The following is a 23,352-nucleotide window of genomic DNA, read 5'->3' as shown; positions in this document are numbered from 1 at the left end:
TTTGCCTTAATAAATGTTTGCCAAGATGATGGCAGTCCTTCCAGTCAGACACTTTATATAACTAGTTTCATATTTATCACGTTGTAATACTTAATATTCTTTGAGATGTACTGTAAATGTACTCTTATTTTACAATTGGTATAACCTGCTGAATTTTTATTGGTTATCCACTCATTTATTCAACATTTATCAATTACCTGATACCTGTACAATGTTATGCAGGATGTTAAAAAAAAGTATAAAGCATGGAGCTGGTCCTCAGGAAAGCCTAAATAAATTAGGGAAATATGTATGCAAACAACTACGATATGGTACTTGGTAAACAAAAGTGAATATTATGAGTTCTAGGGAAGAAAGCTGAAGAGCTACTGAAATAGTAATAGCAAAATGGGAAAGATACATGAGTGAACAATTCATAGAAAAAGAAATAATGATGAATAGTAAACATATAAAAAAACTTTCACCCAGAATAAAGAAATGCAATTTGGGGGGTGGGGGGAATTAAAAAAAAAAGAAAAGAAATGCAATTTAAAACAAGAAACTATTGCACTGCATCCAGTGTTAGAGGAAGTATTCATTTGTATAATCTTTCTAAAACCAGTTTGGCAATACATATTAGTGATCTTCCAAAAAAATCCTTTTACCTAATAATTTCACCTTTTTCTATCTATTCTGATGAAAAAATCAGAAAGATACAAAGTTGTGTGGCAAAATGCTAATCATAGCAATGTTTGTACAGCACAAAAGAAAACAATCCAGTTGTTCAATAAGGGTTAATAAATTGATACACCCATAAGATGAAGTGAAACGTGCCATTAAAAATACTGTCTTACAGGAACAGAAAATCAAACACTACATGTTCTCACTCATAAGTGGGAGCTGAACAATGAGAACACATGGACACAAGGAGGAGGACATCATACACTGGGACCTTTTGTGGGGTGGGAGACAAGGGGAAGGAGAACATTAGGACACCTAATGCATGTGGGGCTTAAAACACAGATGACAGGTTGATGGATGCAGTACACCACCATGGCACATGTATACCTATGTAACAAACCTGCACGTTCTTTATGTGTATCCCAGAACTTAATAATCAAACAAACACAAAAAATAGTGTTTTAGTAGTAGTGGCATGGAAATGAGCAGGATGCAAAATTATATATTACATAATATGAATCTAATTTGTTTAAAATACATAACACACACAGATGCATTCAAAAGGGACTTCTAGTTTTCCACATCTATAGAATGAAAATGCATTCAGAGACACTGTAATTTTAAAGAAAAAAATTTAAAAAGATTTTAAAAGGGAAATACATCATAAAAGTCCTTAAATGCATGATATAATTATATTTATATTCATATTTTTCAGCATTTCTAGTCATTGGACTGTGTGCATTTTTAATTTCATTTGATGTGCATATAATTCTTTTCATGGGAGTAGAATTCAGAAAATTTTATTGACTAATTTCATGTTTTTTCTCCAAAATTTTGCATGCAAAATGTAACAGGGAAACAGAAATCAGCCATTCATTATACCTGGAATTTTAATGTGAACTACAAATAAATACATATGCCACAAAGGAACCATATGCAGAATACTTTTTCAACAAATATAGAATGAAACATAAAGCCTGAAGTAAATTCAGGATGTTTAAAAAATGAAGAACCAGTACTTTCATGACACAGTATCACAGGGAATTAGGGCAATAATCAATAGATGTCATTTTCCTTCATTTACAAAGTTCATAAAGCTGCACCATTAAAATGGCCTTTCTTCATTATTTTCAAGTATTTCTTTTCACTCAAAACCTTGTGTCCCATTATGTAACTTCTCATTGTCCAAATGATCTAAGCTTCATTTTTTGTCTAAAGCATTTGAAGTACTTGGTAACTAATATGGTTTGGCTGTGTCCCCACCCAAATCTCATCTTGAACCGTACTCCCATATGCATTGTGGGAGGGACCCAGTGGGCGATAATTTGAATCATGGGGATAGTTTGCCCCAGTGTTCTCATGGTAGTGAATAAGACTCATGAGATCTGATGGTTTTATCAGGAATTCCACTTTTGCGTCTTCCTCATTTTCTCTTGCTGCTGCCATGTAAATAGTGCTTTTTGCCTCCCACCATGATTCTGAGGCCTCCTCAGTCATGTGGAACTGTAAGTCCAATTAAACCTCTTTTTCTTCCCAGTCTTGGTTCTATCTTTATCAGCAGTGTGAAGACAGACTAATACAGTAATGATTTCTTCCATTAACTCTGTGAGACTGCACTCCAATTTTTTCTTGTTTTCTTTGTGCTCATTCTTACCTTTCATAGGTTCTTCATCTTTTAGCCTGACAATTCAGTATTTCCAAGGCCTGGTTTTTGGCCCAAAGCTCTTAACTTCCATAGTTATACTCTCAGGGAGCAGATTTGTTTTTAGGGTTTTAAGTCCAGATTGAGTATCCCTTATCCAAAATGCTTGGAACCAGATGTATTTCAGATATTGGAATATTTTCATTATACTGGTTGAACATCCTTAAACCAAAAATGTGAAATGCTGCAATGAACTTTTCTTTTCAGTATTGTGTCAGTGCTCAAAAAGTTTTAGAATTTGTAGTATTTTGGATTTTGGGATTTTCTTTTTTTCTTTTTCAGAGGGAGTTTCGTTTTTCACTTTTGTTGCCCAGGCTGGAGTGCAATGGTGCGATCTCGGCTCATCGCAACCTCTGCCTCCCAGGTTTAAGCTATTCCCTGCCTCAGCCTCTGGAGCAGCTGGGATTACAGGGATGCACCACAACGCCCAGCTAATTTTATATTTTTAGTAGAGACGAGGTTTCTCCACATTGGTTAGGCTGGTCTTGAACTGCTGACCTCAGGTGATCTGCCCACCACAGCCTCTCAGAGTGCTAGGATTACAAGTGTGAGCAACCATGCCTGGCTGGATTTTCAGATTAGGGATAATCAACCTGTACTATCATACACATGGATTACCTCTAGGAACCTAATTTCTCATTATTTCTCTAGTTTGGTACCTCTCTAGATCTTAGAAGTGTTCTGCCAAATTTGGAACCAAGTATTGCCAATAAATAAAATATATGCTTTCCCTTATGTTAGCACCTGTTTCCAGTTTCTCTTTCAATGCTGGTCATATGAATATATTCTTAAGCCTCTATACTAGAAACCCTGAACTACTTTCTCATGATCATCTCCCTCAGGAACTTTGTTCTAACTGTAAAACAGATGGCTCTTCGCTGAAACACACTTTACACATGTGATTACTGCAGTTTGTTATAAAATTCTCCCACTGAAATGGGTGTCCATAGTGTGCTTTTCTGTTCACACTGTTAAATAATTCAAGTGCTAATGTTATTTTCCGTAAATTAGGAATCTATTCTATTTTTTAAATAATCTACATTCTTATAGCCTATATTTCTTTTAAACAGGCTAAACCTATAATTTATGATTACTACAAAAAATTTTTAAAAAAATAATAGGTTTAGCCTGTTTAAATTGTAAAATTTTAGCTTGTTTAAAATCATACTAAATTATAGGTTTATCCTGTTTAAAAATTTTTTTTTAATTTTCTTTTTGAAATTTTTTAGAAATAGGGTTTCACTATGGTTCCCAGGCTGGAGTATATGCTATTCACAGGCATGATTATAGCACACTACAGCCTTGAACTCCTACCCTTAAGTGATCCTCCTGCCTCAGCCTCCTAAGTAGCTGGGACTACAGGCATGTGCCACCACATGCACCTTTTCCTTGGATTTTAAAAAAGTATACATATCGAACATTTTATTATTAAAATTTATTTAAAAATATATACATATCGTTTGATATGTATATGTTTTATTCAGTTTGTGAAGTGAGCCAGGCAGATGTATAGCAGGCTCAAAGATCTTACATTTTTGTCTGTAGTAAACTGAACTTTGGTAATTTGGATTCTCTTTTTTAAAGAATAACCATATATTCATACAAGTTGTTTTATTGTATTAGCTGTCTCACCTTTTCAGGAAATATTTTCTGACTACTGGGAAAAATGTATCTGTGTACCTTAGGTTGGTTTGTATTGTAATGGTACCTTAACTAACTTGTAGAAGAAAATTAAGAAAAATAGTATTCGCTTTTTAATTGTTTATTCTAGAAAGTACTTAGTAAGCACTTTTGTTCCTACTGGTGATATTGTAAGATTATGAGAGCTTATAATTTCATTGGAGCAAAAAGACGCAGATACATAAGAATTTATAGGTCTTGGTGTAAGAAACACAGCATTAGATGATGGAGATAAAAAACAAACAAACAAACAAACAAAAAAACCTATTGACTCTAGTATAGACCAAAAAAAGTTATTAGAGAAAGGACCTAACTGGACTTATATAACTGGAAAGAAGTATGTGTGTGTATGCAGTTGACGGGGTGGTAAATAATTTATTAGTTATTTATGTATCAGATTCTTATTTTAGGCAGGGCATTGTGCTGGGAGTGGGGGGAGTGTGATATAGATTTGTGCATATAAAAAGTTTTGTCCTTTAGAAGACGCTTATACTATAGTTGAAAAGAAAACAAATGCAAGGCTAAGTGTAAGTAGAAGATGATACATAAACATTACAAAATAAACATTCTTAGGACTTCAAGCAAAGGATAGATCATTATTAGCTCGTATACAGTTAAGGTTAAGTCTTTGTTGAAGAAAGTGGGCCAAATGCTGAATGTCAGAGGATGAGTAAGATCTGGGTAAAGAATATAGGAGATGAAGTTAGATTCTTAATAAAACAATTACTTTCTTCTCTATTTTTAAATTTTAAATATAGATCTAGACAAAATATCCTCTGTTACTTCTATTCAAGGAAATCAGGAAACCTAGGTTTTTGTCACAGATGTGTCACTGATAAGCTATTTCATCTTGGATAGGCAACCCTTTTTTTTTTTTTGAGATGAAGTTTTTGCCTGTTGCCTCAGCTGGAGTGCAATGGCACAATCTTGGCTCACTGCAACCTCTGCCTCCTGGGTTCAAGCGATTCTCCTGACTCAGCCTCCCAAGTAGTTGGGATTACAGGCGACTGCCAACAAGCTAAGGATTTTTGTATTTTTAGTAGAGCTGAGGTTTCATCATGTTGGCTAGGCTAGACTCGAACTGTTGATCTCAAGTGATCCACCTGCCTCGGCCTCCCAAAGTGCTAGTATTACAGGTGTGAGCCACCACACCAGGCCTGGATAGTTAAGACTTTGAGTAGGAGGGAATCTTAAAACTTTCCAGCTAGTTGTTCATCATTCTAGGTTAACCCAGTGCTTTAATATCTTCAACTAGAAAATAGAAATAATTATGTCCTTGCTTTCCCTGGGTTATTATTATGAAATGAAATTTGGTCATATAAATTTAAGGTGTCATCATAATTATTTTTCGGATGGCTGAACTAGGCTGGCGTATTCATGAGATATGTTTTTAAAAATCTGTTTTTATACCCAAACTTTTACTTATTTATAGATTGAAAACTGTAACTATGCAGTGGAACTTGGGAAGAACAAGGCCAAATTCTCCTTGGTTGGCATTGCTGGGCAGGACCTAAATGAAGGGAATTCAACACTTACCCTGGCATTGGTATGGCAGCTGATGAGAAGGTAAAGGCTGAAATGTTTGTAGCAACACTGCCTGTTTCCTCCAACAAGTAATCTAAACTAAACTTTTAGCTATTTTTGAACAATAATGAACATATATTAGAATAAATGTACAATGCAAAATATTTTAATTTTTAAAGGATTTACTGTTAACGCTTTTTTGTAAATTATATTTTATTTAAAAATGGGTCAATATCTAGAAACACTATCACCATTATTAATGCCTCTTAAAAATGGCTTTGTAAGTAATTAAGTTTTAAAAATACCCTGTAGTAGTTTTTGTTTCTGATTAGTGAGGTTTGTAACTTTGGAATGTAACTGGGTGTAAACGCCAGACTAAAATTAGAAATATTTATTAGAACTGAACTTTTCCTTAAGTCTTTATCTAAATGTTGATATAAATTATGTGAAAGCAAATTTCACCCTTTTCAGTCTCAAATGTACATCTTTTCTGTTGCAGGTACACATTGAATGTGTTATCGGATCTTGGAGAGGGTGAAAAAGTAAATGATGAAATTATTATTAAATGGGTCAATCAGACTCTTAAAAGTGCAAACAAAAATACTTCTATTTCCAGCTTCAAGGTAATCAAGAGTCTTAAAAAAATTTTTTTTGTAGGTATAGGAAGAAATTTTTATTGGGAATTACATTAGTTTGGTTTAGAATTATATTAATGTTGTATGTCAGAAACATGATTTATGAGTTTAGGCATACTAATTATTTGGCATATATAAACTTGAAATACTCAGTTTTAATTACTAAATTTTTTATTAGTTGTCTAGTTAAGTATAAATGCAGGCCAATATTATCTGACTATGGTAATCTAATCTTAAAAAATAAACAGAATAAAGCCAAAAAAAAAAAATCCAGTTGTCAAATGTAAAAGATAAGAAGCTATTGTTTATATAGGACCTATAATGTTTTGTGCTCCCTAGCAGCAGTCTCAGAATTGTATTGACATCATTTCCAAGGCATAACAGAGGCAGCCAAACCGATTCAAGTGGGAATTGAGAAAACTGGTAGGAAAAAAAAATCTTGTCATCTGGCTTCATAATGGCACTTAACACTCACTCCCGAGCATTTGTGGATGATTCATAAAGCACTCAATGTAATCTGTACATACATACCCACTAATTTTCATGCATTTCCATTGTGTTTTGCTTTTGCATGCAAGCCGATGTTAGCTACAAATAAGCATGTCTGCTTGTACAACATTCCTTCAGTGAGCCTTGTGTTTGTGATTTTATTATGTGTGAGAAACTAGCAATCAATTTGTATTTTTTTCTGAAATAAAGTACAAAGAGATGAAACACTAAGCTATCCTAAGAGATACCCATTTTTATCTCTCTCTCTCTGCCTTTGCTCTATATGCTTAAAAACATTGCAAAGTGAAAGAAATGTCAGAAATTTATAAATGCAATCTTCTCATGTTTGCAAAAAACTGAGGCCCAGAGCAGTTTTAGCAGGACAGCTGGATATTGGCAGGGATGTTGCCTGATCCTAGTTGAAGTGCTTTTCTTTCCCACCTTTACTATCTTGGAAGAAACTAATGACACTGAGTTTTTGTTACTGCTTATTTTTTTTTTTAATAATTTTCAGTCCATGATTTGTCTCTATGTGTTTTAGATGTAAAACACAAAAATATAAAATACCAATGGAAATTGTATTATAACATTCTCTAATTGGCAGGTCTTTCAAATTGTTATGTTGAAATTATATGCATTTGTATTTTTATAGAAAATATTAAGCATGTATATAGTTCATTACAATGAGAAAATAGGAGCAAATTAATATTTATTGAGCTCTTATTAAGTAACTTTTCTAAGTAAAGAAAAAGGTATAAAATATAAGATATTAATTTGGCCCTCTGAGTGTTCAGAGTAAATGATAAAAATCCAAGTAATACAACTAATATTTTGGATGAAAAATCTGACCATTTCCAATTGAATGGTCAGTGAAGAGCAGATAAAGACAGCTGGATCTGAACATCATAGATGGTGGGATGATTTGAATTGATGGAGAGAAAGGGGGAAAATCCTATTTCTCCTAACTTTCTGACACATGCCTTTATTCAAGAGAAAGTGTCCATCTTGAATAAAGGCATGTGTCAGAAAGTTAGGAGAAATAGGATGACTCCCAAGGGATGATGTGCAAGATATAAATTGGGTCAAGATTGTGGAGGAATTGGGCCTAAATAAAAGATATTGAGTGAAGGGGGATAAGAAAGGCAATTATTTTAGGAATACTAATCTGAATGTGGTGAGCAGGGTGGGGAGGGAGAACAGTGTAACTAGAAGCACAGTGCAAAGGAATCCAAGGCAGTACTCAAGGTGTGAAGTAATAAGGGGGTTGAGGCTGGCAATGGAAATGGTAAGATTAGAACGCTGTAAGTTACTGCAAAAGAAGAACTAGGATTGGCTTCTTGATTTTGGGAAGAAGAGGGGAGAGAGGAGTCAAAACTCTTGATGTTTTGGGCATAGGTAACTGGAAAACAGATAACACTAACAGAAATGGGGATGTCATGAGATACAGCTGCTTCCTGGAAAAGGTGATGAATTCAGTTTTAAGCTTGAGTTTGAGGTAATTTTAGGAAAATGGGGTGGGGGTGAAAGGAGACATTAAAACTGGAAAGACAGACTTGGTGATCAGTTGAATAAAAGAGTTGAGAAATTGGAGTGCTTAAACTTCTAAGGTAGAGCAACCATGAGAAAAAGCTGACTTGAGAGTATGGCTCTACTTAGAACTGAGGAGGCAGAAACATCGCAAAAGTGCTTGGCATTTAGTATACGGTTAATCTTTAAAGAGAGTGCAAATGGTTAAGAAATGTGGCAATGAATGCTAAAAAATAGTTGAGGTTAGGGAGGTTTTTCCAGCTACAGAGCCATTATATGTGAAGGCTATAAGAAGTGGCACTAGCAAAAAACAACAAACAAACAAAAAACCATTTTAATCATAATCTAGGCAGCACTGTAAGAATTTCAGAAAAGACAAATTTACCCTTTTAAGCCACAAAATGATTTTCCCTTGCTATGAAGACAGAGAAGGTGGTATATCAGCAAATAATAATCATAATTGCTATTTATTGAGTTTTTTGTGTCACTGTGTTAAGCACTTTGCACATTGTTTCTTTTAATTCTCTAAATACTCTGAGCAAAAAGGTGAGCATTACAGAAGTTAAATAACTGTCCACTGTCATACAACTTTTAAGCAGAACAGCTGGGTTTCATATCTAGGTCCAGCTATTCTACACACAAGTTGAAAGCCAGGCTTTGGAGTTGTATGGCTCTGGGTTGACTCTTGCTGAGCTACTGATTAGCTGTGTAACATACTGCTCATTTAGCCAAAGCTTACCCTGTGTCAGGTGCCTTGCTAGTTGCTGTGGCTATATAGTGCTCTCAAAGATCTCACTATTCAGGGAAGGTGGCAAATAAGAAAACAAGAATCACAGTATGAGGTGTCAGCAGTACTATATAAATCAGCTAATGGGGGAGTGTGGGAGCACATGAAAAGGGCATCTGTTTTACAGAAACCTTAGCAGTTTATATTAACAGTGGGGCTAATCTACTGATGAATAAAACAGAACTTACTTCTGGCTCAGCATTTATTTCCGTGTGACCATGGGCAAGTTATTAATTTCTCTGTTCTTTAGTTTCCCCATATCTAAAATGGGGAAATTAATAATCCCTATCTTTTAGGATTGTTAGACTACATAAGTTAACAAAATGTAAAGAGCTTAACAGTACCTAGCACATATGAAGGGCTCAATAAATGGGGATTACCACGCTGTTGGCATTGCTAATATATAAAGGGCCTCATGTGGCAGTTGGGGGAGTGTTCTGCTGAGTCTTTTAGGGAAGTCTGGTGGCCACATCACTGTTTTTCCACTTTTATTTTTTAAAATGACAGAAACAGCAATGGAATGAAATGTTCTAATAATATGTATCAAATGAAGGGAAAAACATGACACAATTCATTATCTTGAAAATCAAGCTCTAGGCTAATTCTAGATTAAGATATTGAAATTCTTCTTGCTGAAGTAATTTCCTGATGATTAACTTAAGGAAGTAAAAGTAAAAATAATAGTAATCTATTTATATACTAATGTAAGGGTTTTCACTATAACCCCTTTCCCTTTGCAAAAGTAAAATGTCTTTCACTGATAATGTATAAATCAGAGGAATTGGAAGACAGGCCTATTTTCTTGGTAACAAGAAGATAAGAGATCTGACACAATCTTTAGAAACTTAAATTTTTCATTCAACTCAGTAGAAGCTTAACCCAAAGTAACTCAGAAGAAAATGGGTGGGAAAAATACTTGTTTCCTAAATCTAAATGAAATATTTAAAATACCACAAATATGTAAATAAGGAATCAAATTATAGCACAATTAAACAAGTCACTTGTCTTTTTAAAAAATAATCATAGGCCGGGCACGGTGGCTCAAGCCTGTAATCCCAGCACTTTGGGAGGCCGAGGCGGGTGGATCACGAGGTCAAGAGATCGAGACCATCCTGGTCAACATGGTGAAACCCCGTCTTTACTAAAAAAAAAAAATACAAAAAATTAGCTGGGCACGGTGGTGCGTGCCTGTAATCCCAGCTACTCAGGAGGCTGAGGCAGGAGAATTGCCTGAACCCAGGAGGCGGAGGTTGCAGTGAGCCGAGATCGCGCCATTGCACTCCAGCCTGGGTAACATGAGTGAAACTCCGTCTCAAAAAAAATAAATAAATAAAATAAATAAAAAATAATCATATTTGAAAGGTAAGCCCACAGAAATTAAAAATTTATTATAGAATGATACAAATATTTTTAGAAAGTATAATACAGTATACCTTTTGAGTCCTCTAGAAAGCTTACTAAAAATGTAGATTCCTAGCCTTATTCATAGATAACCTGATATTAATTTGAGTGGGGCTAGATTTGCACTTTTAACAAGTACCCCATATGATTTTAATGTAGGTGGTCTGCAGACTATTTATTGAGCAAACAGGTATGACAATTTCTCAGAAACAGACGATGTGAAAAGTAGATCCAGATTACCAGCGTCAGATAGACTTAAAGACCCTAATTATTTTTACCATCTATCTCTTACCCATGCCCAAAGATCTGTATCATAAAATGAACTTCCTAAGAATATACATTTTTCTAAAATTGATAAATGAAGCAGCTCATAGATCATGGCTCAAAGAAGCCTGTTACTCTTCTTCACGTGGCTTCAAGTTGTTTTATTAGGCATTTATTAAGAACTGACATTTGGCTAAAGCCTATACTAGATGCTTTCACCTCAGTATTCCTAAGAATCCTATGATATTCTACTTTAGAGATTAGGAAAGGGTGCTCTGGCTTCAAGTAAACAGAAACCCAATTTCAAGTGGTTTAAACCAAAAGGAAAGGTATTGACTACAATAACAGTAATCCAGAAGTAGGGTAGACTTCTGGATTGGTTGAACCAAATTGAAGAATGTCATTCAGGACTCAATTATTTTTTCACATCTCTGATTTGCCATCTAATGTGCCCACTTCACCCTAAAGCCGGTTTTCCTTTTGGTTAGGATAGTTGCTGCTTGTGACAGAGGTTTCATCCTCTCATTCACATCCAGGAGGAGGGGTTGCTGGCTTTCCATAAAATAGGCCCAAATTAAATCAGTGTGGTCATAGAATAGGATTCCTCCATTTGGCCTAGACCAGTGTTTTGAAACCTTTAAAAAAATTATCCTCTTTAGCTAAAAAGGAATGCTACAAAGGAATCTTTCTAGATATTTTTTCCCTTTTTGTCTCTCTCCCATGAAATTTTAATACAGAGATACACTGTGTACCTGTTTATACACTCTATGCTTTATACATAAAAAAGGGTATCACCCTGTCCCCACTGAGAATGCTTGACCTAGAGTAATTCACGTTCACTCCTGGAACTGTGAATGTCAGCCTTCCTTGAAGCTTATGTCTATGTGAAGGAGGTATGGATATAAATATGGGTTTTGCTGGTATGGAAGAAGTAAAGAGTAGGTAGATTCTGGGTAGGCAAGCAATGGTGGCCACTATTCAAGCTGAGAGAGAGAACAAATAATTTGTTCACATGCTGATAAGTGGTAAAAATCAGTTCAGACCAGGATGTCTGATTTCATCTGCAATGAACTATTCACTATAATTTAGTTGTCCATTTTTAGCTTGCCTTGGTGGTAACTTCAAAATGGAGAGACTCTTGGGCATTTTAGAGTCAGACTGTCATGGGTTCAGATATGAGCTCTGTATTTACTGGCTGTGTAAACAAGTCATTTGAGCTATCTTAACTTCATGTTCTTCATCTTTTTTAAAAAGAGAATTCCTTTACTACCAAGATGCTAGGGTTTTAAAGGAGGATGAAATAAACTAAAACATGTAAAACAACAAGAACAATGTTTTTTTAAATATTAGTTCCCTTTCACTATTTCATTTTTCTTTCTGAAAAATATTAAGGGAAGGCATAGGGATTCATGATCTAAGAAATATATGAGTAGAATTTGTAAAATTGTTAATTAAAAATTCCTTTCCTACTCCCTTTCAAAAGTTGTATATTTTTTAAAGAATGGATACTATAGTTAGCATACTTAAGAGCTATCAGGTCCACAAACCATATTCAGGTATGGTGACAACTCTATACTATAATTTATATAAAGATTTAAGGAAAAGTGTATTTTAAATTGTTTATTTATGTGTGCTGGTTGCAGAAAAGCTGAATGTTAGGTACAAAGAAAATTTATAGGTTGCCTTCAGTTATATGATCAGAAGAGTCTGAAAATAACAAAAATTAAAGGTCAGATGTTTATGAAGTTTCATCTGTGCTTTATTTTCTAGGATAAATCTATAAGCACAAGTTTACCTGTCCTAGATTTAATAGATGCCATTGCACCAAATGCAGTTCGTCAAGAAATGATCAAGAGAGAAAACTTATCTGATGAGGACAAGCTGAACAATGCTAAGTAAGCCTTTATGGTTAATATTAGAACACAGTGGCCCTGTAATTCTCTAAAATCCTTATAGGAAACGTTACTATGCCCTTAAAATTCATATTTTTAAATACAACTTGGATGGGAATACGATTTAAGACTCACAAACTTAAGCTTTTCATAAAACTAATCTTGTCAAAATATTTCACTCTTTTGTTAAAATATGTTAAGTGAAAACACAGTAGTTAATACCAAGATATTTTTCTTGTCCCTTCAAGATATGCCATTTCAGTTGCTCGAAAGATCGGTGCCCGGATATATGCATTACCTGATGACCTCGTAGAAGTGAAACCAAAGATGGTTATGACGGTGTTTGCATGCTTAATGGGAAAAGGACTGAACAGAATAAAATAATCACTTCATATGATTTTCTGCCACATTAAACATATTCTATTCCTGACAGTTTACAGAATTCTAAAATGTAGTGGGTATTAACCAGAGATTATTTGTATGTTCAAAATAGTTATATATTCATTAATGAATTCAATATCCTGTTCATACTAGTTAGAGCTGCCTTTTTGGATAACACAGTTAATTTACCAGCTGATACAGATAATAGAATATATTCAAAATCAAGCTGATACTTCATGATTAAATTATTTTGTTGCTTAAAAGTCTTATTAAGACAAGACTAATTCATTCTTTTTTATAGTTCAAAAAAGATGAATACAGAAGTTTTTGCAGGTTCTGCTGTGAAATGTGTTTTGATTTTTGTGTGTTAATTTTGATCATAAATGCATTCATACTCATAATCCAGTTTTATTTGCTTCCTCCAACTATTTAAAGAGGTCCAAAAACACTTTTCTGTAAGTTTCTATACTGTCTAAAACCTTATGGTGACAAGTATTGTTTATTAATATCAAATTTTTTATATATGAGAACTAATTCTTCAATAAATCCCAAAGTTCACTCTCTTGTTAAGTAGCAGCAGCTTTTTACTTAAAACTTAATTTTAGCTGCATTGATACCTTACATATCCTAGTTTGGTAATACAGCTTTAACTATGACATGTAACATATATATGTTGGTTGGATGTTACTAGAGATATATGTGTGCATATATGTTTTTTCTTTTTTTTGCACCTGAGTCACCCAGCTTTTCATAAGTGGTATGTATAATTAATTGGTCATTCAGCCAACCGTCAGTATTTTTCCCCCACAAAATGTGTAACACTTTTCAGTTTGTGGATATCTGATGCATTAAGATTTCTTTTTATAAGTATTCATTTTGAATGTGCATATAGTTATTTGACTCCTTCCAAATACTTGTAGACAAACATTGGCTAGAACATCCCAAGATATGTTGACACTATCCTGTTAGCTTTGTATTATACTTACTAATTTAGGTCTCTATAGATGCCCTATATAATTTAGAATATGCCCACTGAATATCTTTAATAGAAAGTAACATAAAGCTAATATTCAATGTAGAGTATTTTCATGTTTTTTTTTTCATAGCCCATTACAAATTGGCAATGTTTGGTTAATGTTTGTGTTACTTGGAAGTAGCTACAGCTTGGACCCATTTTTTTTTTTTTTTTCTAAATTTTTAGCATTAGTCCATTTCTGCTGCTAACAATTGAATCCAGAAATCTACTTCCTCCATCTTCCACTGTTAGTGCCAGTGAGCAATACTGTTGTGCAACAAAAATGTCACTTTATGTCAGTGTGAATGAGTAGTCTAAATTCCCCTACTACCATTGATTTAAACACATATGTTGGTAAGAGTGAGACTGCCCATGTGTTTAGAATTTTTTAAATGAAATGATCAACAGGTGGAATTTTGAAATATATTCTTCTACAAATGAGATTTCTTTCCCTTTTATATTTTGATGATTGCTTTCTTATATGAAGATTAAGATATGTTCTTGCTCTTTTATAAGATTATTTTAAATTATGTTTCCTCTGATTTTTTTTTCACCATTGTATTTACTAAGTTATCAGATTTACAAGAAATCTGGCACTTTAGGGTGTTCTTTTTCTCACAGAGTATATTTAATAAAAATGCTGTGTATGTAGAAATGTGTCTATTTCATTTGAAGAAAAATATTCAGCCTTGAAAATTTGTCTAGCATAAGTTTATTTTCTAGAAAAGAAAACAATTCTTAAATGAGTTAGTAAAACAAAAAAACTGTATTTCATAATTTCCTTGAAGATGAGGGTAGTTCTTTTGTTCTTAAATATGAAGAATTATTAAAAACCATCTGTGTGATTACTAAAATTTAGTTTGTGCTGAAATAATTCAGGTGAATCAATCCATTCACAAATTTATCATCTATTATGATCCAGATACTGTGCTAGACACTCGGGATTCAGCTGAGGAAAACACAGATGAAGTCTCCTGACCTCATGTATCATGTATTAGTAGAGAGACAGTTGGCAAATAGGAATTTTAGATAATGATAATGCAGTAGAAGAAATAACATAGGGTAATGTGTAGAGACTGACCTGGGAAATGGGGTGGAGATTATTTGTATTTGGGTGGACAAGAAAGGTCTCTCAGGATATTTGTGCTATGAGTGTTCAGCAGAGAGAACAATTGTAAAGAAGCTGAGGCAGGTAGTCCTATAGGCATCATAGAAGACAAACAGGTGAACGTGGCCTTAGACTACTGAGGGAGGGGCAGAGTCTCGAGATGTAGATGGGGTCTTGGATATTGTAGGACTAGATCTAAATATGGATTGTTTTTTTTCTTCTCTGGAGTCATGACTGCTCTTTGTATATGTGATTTTGGTAAGTTGCTTGAAGTAATATGCTGCTTCTGAATCTTGGATGCTGTTGTTCATCACAACTTTACAACTGGTCTCTGTATCACTTGTATAGAATAAACTGATAGGTGGCCAGGTGCCATGGCTCATGCTTGTAATCCATGCATTTTGGGAGGCTAAGGTGGGCAGATCACAAAGTCAGGAGTTAAAGACCAGCCTGGCCAACATAGTGAAATCCAGTCTCTACTAAAAATACAAAAACATTAGCCAGGACTGGTGGTGGGCACCTGTAATCCCACCTACTTGGGAGGCTGAGGCAGGAAAATCACTTGAACCAGGGGGGTGGAGGTTGCAGTGAGCCGAGATCATACCATTGCACTTCAGCCCAGGCGACAGTGGGAGACTCCATCTCAAAAAAAAAAAAACAAAAAAAGACTGAAAGGCTGTATAGGTTATGTTAAAATATCCCAATTTATGCTGGATAGAGTGTACCAGGCCAGGCAGGGTGGCTCATGCCTATAATCTCAGCACTTTGGGAGGCCAACGTGGGAGGATTGCTTGAGGCCAGGAGTTAGAGACCAGTCTGGGCAACATAGATTCTGTTGCTACAAAATTTTATTTATTTATTTATTTATTTATTTATTTATTTATTTGACAGAGTCTCTGTCACCCGGGCTGGAGTGCAGTGGTGGGATCTCAGCTCACTGCAACCTCTGCCTCCTGGGTTCAAGTTTTTCTCATGCCTCAGCCTCTTGAGTAGCTGGGATTACAGGTGTGCATCACCATGCCTGGCTAATTTTTGTGTATGTTTTTAGTAGAGACAGGGTTTCACCATGTTGGCCAGGATAGTCTTGAACTCCTGACCTCAAGCAATTCACCCACCTCAGCCTCCCATGGTACTGGGATTATAGGCATGAGCCACTGGGCCCAGCCCTCCATTTTTTTTTTTTTTTAATTAGATGGGTGTGGTGGTGTGCACCTGTAGTCCTACCTACTCAGGAGGCTAAGGTGGGAGGATTGTTTGAGCCTGGGAGTTCGAGGTTACGATGAGCTATGATTGCGCCATTGCACTCCAGCCTGGGTGACACAGCAAGATACTGTCTCTCAAAAACAACAAAATGTGTACCAGATAGGTAAGAGAGGATTTCTGCATCTGAGATGATCCAAAAAGACTTCAGAAGAATAGGGTGCAGTTGCAATATTGCCTCACTTTGAAGTAGGAACAGCCCCTTGACCCCCAGCACTTTGAAAGGCCTCCTGCTAGAATTATCTACTAAAGTAGGTTGGGATTCTCCAGTCTTAGAAATTAATCCAGCCCCTATGGGAGCCCTCTGGATAAAGAATCACCTAAGCCCAGCAACTTGCAAATGCTTCAGATTAAAGTGAAGCTATATCTACATCGTGCTCTATCTCACTTGCTCTCTTGCTATATCACATGTGCGACATAGTTCCGAGCCATCTAAATTTTTACCCTCAAACACGGGAAGTTTTGGGTACCTCAGGGTTAGTGTTTTTCTGCTACTGACTAAAATTTTTGCTGTACTACAGAGAGTCTAAGCACACATGCATAAATACAAATATGTGCCACTGTTCACTGGCCACAAATTTGCAATGAACAATCTTGACATTCTACCACATAGACAAACTTGGAACTGTATTAAACATTACAAAATGGGGAATATTTACTATCTACCAGAGATAAGACAGAAAAAAAAATAGATTATCAACTGTTTTGAAGTAAATACATGAAAATGTTTGGAAAGATGGACAGTCCTGGCATCTGCTAAGGCCTCTTTGAGAAGACCTGACAAAGACTCTGAATTATGAGAAAGTTGTATTTAGGAAATTCGGGAGTTAAAGTGTTGGCTGAGACAGGGATGGGATATATCAGCCTGAACAGGATAGGGAGTATTTCCCCAAAATATAAAATACTCTGAAGTAAACTTTTATGTATTCTCTTAAAAACCTAAAACCTTAAAGGCACAATTTAGATTTTTCTACAGTTGATTATGGGAAGTAACAGGAATTATTCAAGAGGCATAATTTCCAGTTTCTCTTCCATTAGCTTTTAAAAGCGGAAGACAATAGCAAAACTCTATAATGTTTACAATGCTTTAAAAGTTTGGTTAAAAAATAAATTATTTGGCAGGGTACAATGGCTCATGCCTATAATCCCAGCACTTTGGAAGGCTGAGGCGGGGGACCACTTGAACCCAGGAGTTCAAGGCCAGTCTGGGCAACATAGTGAGACTCCTTGTCTACAAAAAAACTTTAAAAAGCTAGCCAGGTGTGGTGGTGTGCGATTCTGGTTCCAGCTACTCAGGAAGCTAAGGTGGGAGGACTGTTGGAGCCCAGAAGGTCAAGGCTGCAATGAGCTGTGATCATGCCACTGCACTTCAACCTGGGCCACACAGCAAGACCCTCTGGAGGAAGACAGGGAGGAGGGAAGGAGCATTTATCGAGCTTCATTCAACTCTTGCCCAAATAACAGATCTATCTTTTAAAATCAGTTTAATAAATGTGACAACAAATTTATCCAATAGTTACATGTCAGTACCTTTGAATTAATTGCAAATATATGAATATATGTGTGACAATAGGAATGTTATGCCAATTGCAGATCACAAACCAGTTGTTTAAAAAAATACAGCCTTGAGAGACCTGCAGACGATTCACATCATAGGACTCAGTGCAGACAACCCCCAGTACTAACCCAGAGCCTGTTAGACCTGCTGGGTGGCTAGATCCAGAAGAGAGGAAACAAATCACTACAGCTTGGCTCTCAGGAAGTCACATCCCTAGGAAAAGGGGGAGTGTACTACATCAAGGGAACACACCGTGTGACAAAAGAATCTGAATAGCAGCCTTGAGCCCTAATCCTTCCCTCTGACATAGTCTACCCAAATGAGAAGGAACTAGGAAAACAATTCTGGTAATATAACAAAACAAGGCTCTTTCACACCCTCACAAAATCACACTAGCTCACCAGCAATGTATCCACACCAAGATTAAATCCCTGATTTACCTGAAAAAGAATTCAGAAGGTCAGTTATTAAGCTAATCAAGGAGGCACCAGAGAAAGGTGAAGCCCAATTTAAAGAAATTAAAAAAAAAAAAAAGATACAGGAAATGAGGGGAGGCCAGGTGTGGTGGCTCATGCCTATACTCCTAGCAGTTTGGGGGGCCAAGATAGGCAGATCACTTGAGACCAGAAATTCAAGGCCAGCCTCAGCAACATGGCAAAACCCCATCTCTACTAAAAAGAAAGAAAAAAAATACCAAAAAAAAAAAAAAAATGGAGGGAAGAAACCTTCAATGATATAGATAGCATAAATAAAAAACAATCAAAACTTCAGGAAACAATGGATACACTTAGAGAAATGCAAAATGCTTTGCGAAGTCTCGCGATAGAATTGAGCAGGCAGATGAAAACTTCAGAGCTCGAAGACAAGGCTTTTGAATTAATCCAATCCAACAAAAACAAAGAAATCTGAGATTATGTTAAACAACCAAACCTAAGAATAATTGGCATTCTTGTGGAAGAAGAGAAATCTAAAAGTTTGAAAAATGTATTTGGGGAAATAATTGAGGAAAACTTCCCTGGCCTTGCTAAAGACCTAGACATCTAAATACAGGAAGGTCAAAGAAAACCTAGGAAATTCATTGCAAAAAGATCATCACCTAGGCACATTGTCATCAGGTTATCAAAAGTTAAGATGAAAGAAAAAAATCTTAAGAGCTATGAGGCAAAAGTACCAGGTAATCTATAAATGAAAATTTATCAGATTAACAGCAGATTTCTCAGAAGAAACCCTAAAAGCTAGAAGGGACTGGGGCCCTATCTTCCATCTCCTTAAAAAAAAAAAAAAAAACTATCTGCCAAGAATTTTGTATACAGTGAAACTAAGCTTCATAAATGAAGGAAAGATACAGTCTTTTTCAGACAAATGCTGAAAGAATTCACTACTACCAAGCCAGCACTACAAGAACCGCAAAAAGGAGCTCCAAATCTTGAAACAAATCCTGGAAGCACATCAAAATAGATCCCCTTTAAAGCATCAATCTCACAGACCTATACAACAAAAAGACAAAAAATAAAAAATAAAAAAACCCCAAGGTATACAGGCAACAAATAGCACAGTGAATGGAACAGGACCTCATATCTCAATACTAACATTGAGATAACATTGAAAGTAAATTGCTTAAATGCTCCACTTAAAAGATACAGAATTTCAGAATGAATAAGAATTCACCAACCAACTATTTGCTGCCTTCAAGAGACCCACCTAACACATAAGAACTCACATAAACTTAAGGTAAAGGGGTGGAAAAAGACATTCCATGCAAATGGATACCAAAAGCAAGGAGGAGTAGCTATTTTTATATCAGACAAAACAAACTTTAAAATAACTGCAGTTAAAAAAGACAAAGAGGGACATTATACATTGAAAAAAGGCCTTGTCCAACAGGAAAATATCACAGTTCTAAATATACATGCACCTGACATTGGAGCTCCCAAGTTTATAAGACAATTACTACCAGACCTAAGAAATGATAGACAGCAACACAATAATAGTGGGAGATTTGAGTACTCCACTGACAGCGCTAGACAGGTCATCAAGACAGAAAGTCAACAAAGAAACAATGGATTTATACTATGGCCTGGAACAAATGGACTTAACAGATGTTTACAGAACATTCTACCCAACAAATGCAGAATATACATTCTATTTATCAGCGTGTGGGAAACTTCTTCAAGACAGACCATATGATAGGCCACAAAATAAATCTCAATACGTTTAAGAAAACTGAAATAAAAAGCAGCGAGATTGAAATGGTAATACAAAAAATTACCAACAAAAAAAGTCCAGGACCAGACAGATTCACAGCTGAATTCTATCTACCAGACATTCAAAGAAGAATGTCACCATTCCACAAGATAGATAGAGGGAATCCTCTCCAAATCATTCTATGAAGCCCATATCACCCTAATACCAAAACTAGGAAAGAACATAACCAAAAAAAGAAAACTACAGACCAATATTCCAGATGAACATAGATGCAAAAATCCTTAACAAAATATTAGCTGAATGAATCCAACAATGTATCAAAAAGATAATCCACCATAATCATTTGGGTTTCATACCAGGGATGCAGGGATGGTTTAATGTATGCAAGTCAATAAATGTGATACATCACATAAACGGAATTTTTTTTTTTTTTTTTTTTTTTTTTTTTGAGACGGAGTTTCACTCATGTTACCCAGGCTGGAGTGCAATGGCGCGATCTCGGCTCACCGCAACCTCCGCCTCCTGGGTTCAGGCAATTCTCCTGCCTCAGCCTCCTGAATAGCTGGGATTACAGGCACACGCCACCATGCCCAGCTAATTTTTTTTTTGTGTTTTTAGTAGAGACGGGGTTTCACCATGTTGACCAGGATGGTCTCGATCTCTTGACCTCGTGATCCACCCGCCTCGGCCTCCCAAAGTGCTGGGATTACAGGCTTGAGCCACCGCGCCCGGCCTGGAATTTTTTTTTTTTTTTAAAATCACATGATCATCTCAACAAATGCAGAAAAAAGCATTGACAAAATCCAGCATCCCTTAATAATTAAAATCCTCAGCAAAATTGGCATACAAGGGGCATACCACATAATAAAAGCCATCTATGACAAACCCACAGCCAACACAGTGCTGAATGGGGAAAAGTTGAAAGCTTTCACTCTGAAAATTGGAACAAGACAAGGATGCCCACTCTCTCCACTCCTCTTCAACATAATACTGGAAGTCCTAGACATAGCAATCAGACAAGAGAAAGAAATGAAGGGCATCCAAGTCAGTAAAGAGTCACTCAGATTGTCACTGTTTGCTGATGATATGATTGTATATGTAGAAAATCCTAAAGACTTCTCCAAAATGCTCCTAGAACTGATAAAAGAATTCAGCAAAGTTTCAGGATACAAAATTAACGTATACATATCAGTAGCCCTCCTATACACCAACAGTGACCAAGCTGAGAATCAAATAAAGAACTCAATTCCCTTTACAATAGCTGCAAAAAAATAAAGTAAAATACTTAGGAACATACCTAACCAAGAAGGTGAAAGACCACTACAAGGAAAACTACACAACACTGCTGAAAGAAATCATGGATGACACAAACAAATGGAAACACATCCCATGTTTATGGTTGGGTAGAATCAATATTGTGAAAAAGACCATACTGCCAAAAGCAATCTACAAATTCAATGCAATTCCCATCAAAATACCACCATCATTCTTCACAAAACTAGAAACAGAAAACCTAAAATTCATATGGAACCAAAAAAGAGCCTGCATAGCCAAAGCAAGATGAAGCAAAAGGACAAATCTGGAGACATCACATTACCTGATTTGACTATACTATAAAGCCACTGTCACCAAAACAGCATGGTACTGATATAAAAATAGGCACACTGACCAATGGAACAGAATAGAGAACCCAGAAATAAACCCAAATACTTACAGCCAACTGATCTTCAACAATGCAAACAAAAACATAAAATTGGGGAAAGGACACCTTATTCAACAAATGGTGCTGGGATAACTGGCAAGCCACATGTAAGAGAAAAAACTGGATCCTCATCTCTCACCTATGCAAAAATAAACTCAAGATGGATCAAAAACTTAAATCTAAGACCAGAAACTATAAAAATTCTAGAAGATAACATCAGAAAACCCTTTGCAGACATTGGCTTAGGCAAGGATTTCATGACCAAAAGCCCAAAAGCAAATGCAATGAAAAGAAAGATAAATAGCTTGGACTTAATTAAATGAAAGAACTTTTGCATGACAAAGGGAACAATCAGCAGAGTAAACAGACAACCCACAGAGTGAGAGAAAATCTTCACAATCTATACATCTGACAAAGGAAATATTCAGAATCTACAAGGAACTCAAATAAATCGGCAAGAAAAAAAACAATCCCAACAAAAAGTGGGCTAAAACATGAATAGGGCCAGGTATGGTGGCTCACGCCTGTAATCCCAGCACTTTGGGACACAAAGGCAGGTGGATCACCTGAGGTTGGGAGTTGGAGACCTGCCTGACCAACATAGAGAAACCCCATCTCTACTAAAAATACTAAATCAGCCGAGTGTGGTGGTGCATGACTGTAATATCAGCTACTCAGGAGGCTGAGGCAGGACAATCCCTTGAACTCTGGAGGCTGAGGTTGCGGTGAGCTGAGGTCATGCCATTGCACTCCAGCCTGGACAACAAGAGCAAGAGAATCTGTCTCAAAAAAAACCAAAACAAACAAACAAAAAAAACCCAAACAGAAAAAAACAACAAAAAAAACCCAAATACATGAATAGACAATTCTCAAAAAAAAATATACTAATGGCCAACAAACATGAAAAAATGCTCAACATCACTAATAATCAGGGAATTGCAAGTCAAAACCACAATGCAATACCACCCTACTCCTGTAAGAATGGCCATAATCACAAAATAAAAAAAAAAAAATAGATGTTAGTGTGGATGCGGTAAAAGAGGAACACTTCTACGCTCCTGATGAGAATGGAAACTAGTACAACCACTATTGAAAACAGTGCGGCGATTCCTTAAAGAACTAAAAGTAGAACTACCATTTGATCCAGCAATCCCACTACTAGGTATCTACCCAGAGGAAATTGTCATTACACGAAAAAATACTTGCACACGCATATTTACAGCAGCACAATTCACAACTGCAAAAATGTGGAACCAGCCCAAATGCCCACCAATTAGTGAGTAGATAAAACTGTGATATATATGAGATGGAATACTACTCAGCGGTAAAAAGGAATGAATAAATGGCATTGGCAGCAACCTGGATGGATTGGAGACTTATTCTTCGTGAAGTAACTCAGGAATGGAAAACCAAACATCACATATTCCCACTCATACGTGGGAGCTAAGCTTTGAGGATGCAAAGGCATAAGAATGACACAGTGGACTTTGGCAACTCAGGGAGAAAGGTTGGGAAGGGGGTGAGGAATAAAAGCCTACAAATTAGGTTCAGTGTATACTGCT

The 23,352-nt window shown here is 36.0% G+C and overlaps 1 protein-coding gene across 2 annotated transcripts in view; it reads left to right on the top strand.

Annotated features, from left to right (window-relative positions):
• Nucleotides 1–14,612, top strand: part of PLS1 (plastin 1) — a 120,481-nt gene extending 105,869 nt beyond the window's left edge. For both annotated transcript variants that reach the window (XM_032264313.1, XM_032264324.1), the window contains exons 13-16: nt 5,475–5,608; nt 6,066–6,189; nt 12,440–12,564; nt 12,810–14,612. In XM_032264313.1, coding sequence (XP_032120204.1) covers nt 5,475–5,608; nt 6,066–6,189; nt 12,440–12,564; nt 12,810–12,945 — 519 coding nt within the window. In that variant the 3' untranslated portion in view covers nt 12,946–14,612. The remainder of the gene's footprint in view (nt 1–5,474; nt 5,609–6,065; nt 6,190–12,439; nt 12,565–12,809) is intronic.
• Nucleotides 14,613–23,352: the final 8,740 nt, after the last annotated feature.

Source organism: Sapajus apella, unplaced genomic scaffold (assembly GCF_009761245.1).
Source record: "Sapajus apella isolate SASKATOON/1434 unplaced genomic scaffold, GSC_monkey_1.0 scaffold4, whole genome shotgun sequence".
Classification (NCBI taxonomy): domain Eukaryota; kingdom Metazoa; phylum Chordata; class Mammalia; order Primates; family Cebidae; genus Sapajus; species Sapajus apella.
Note: the sequence above shows the minus strand (reverse complement) of the source record. Positions and strands in the feature narration are given on the sequence as shown.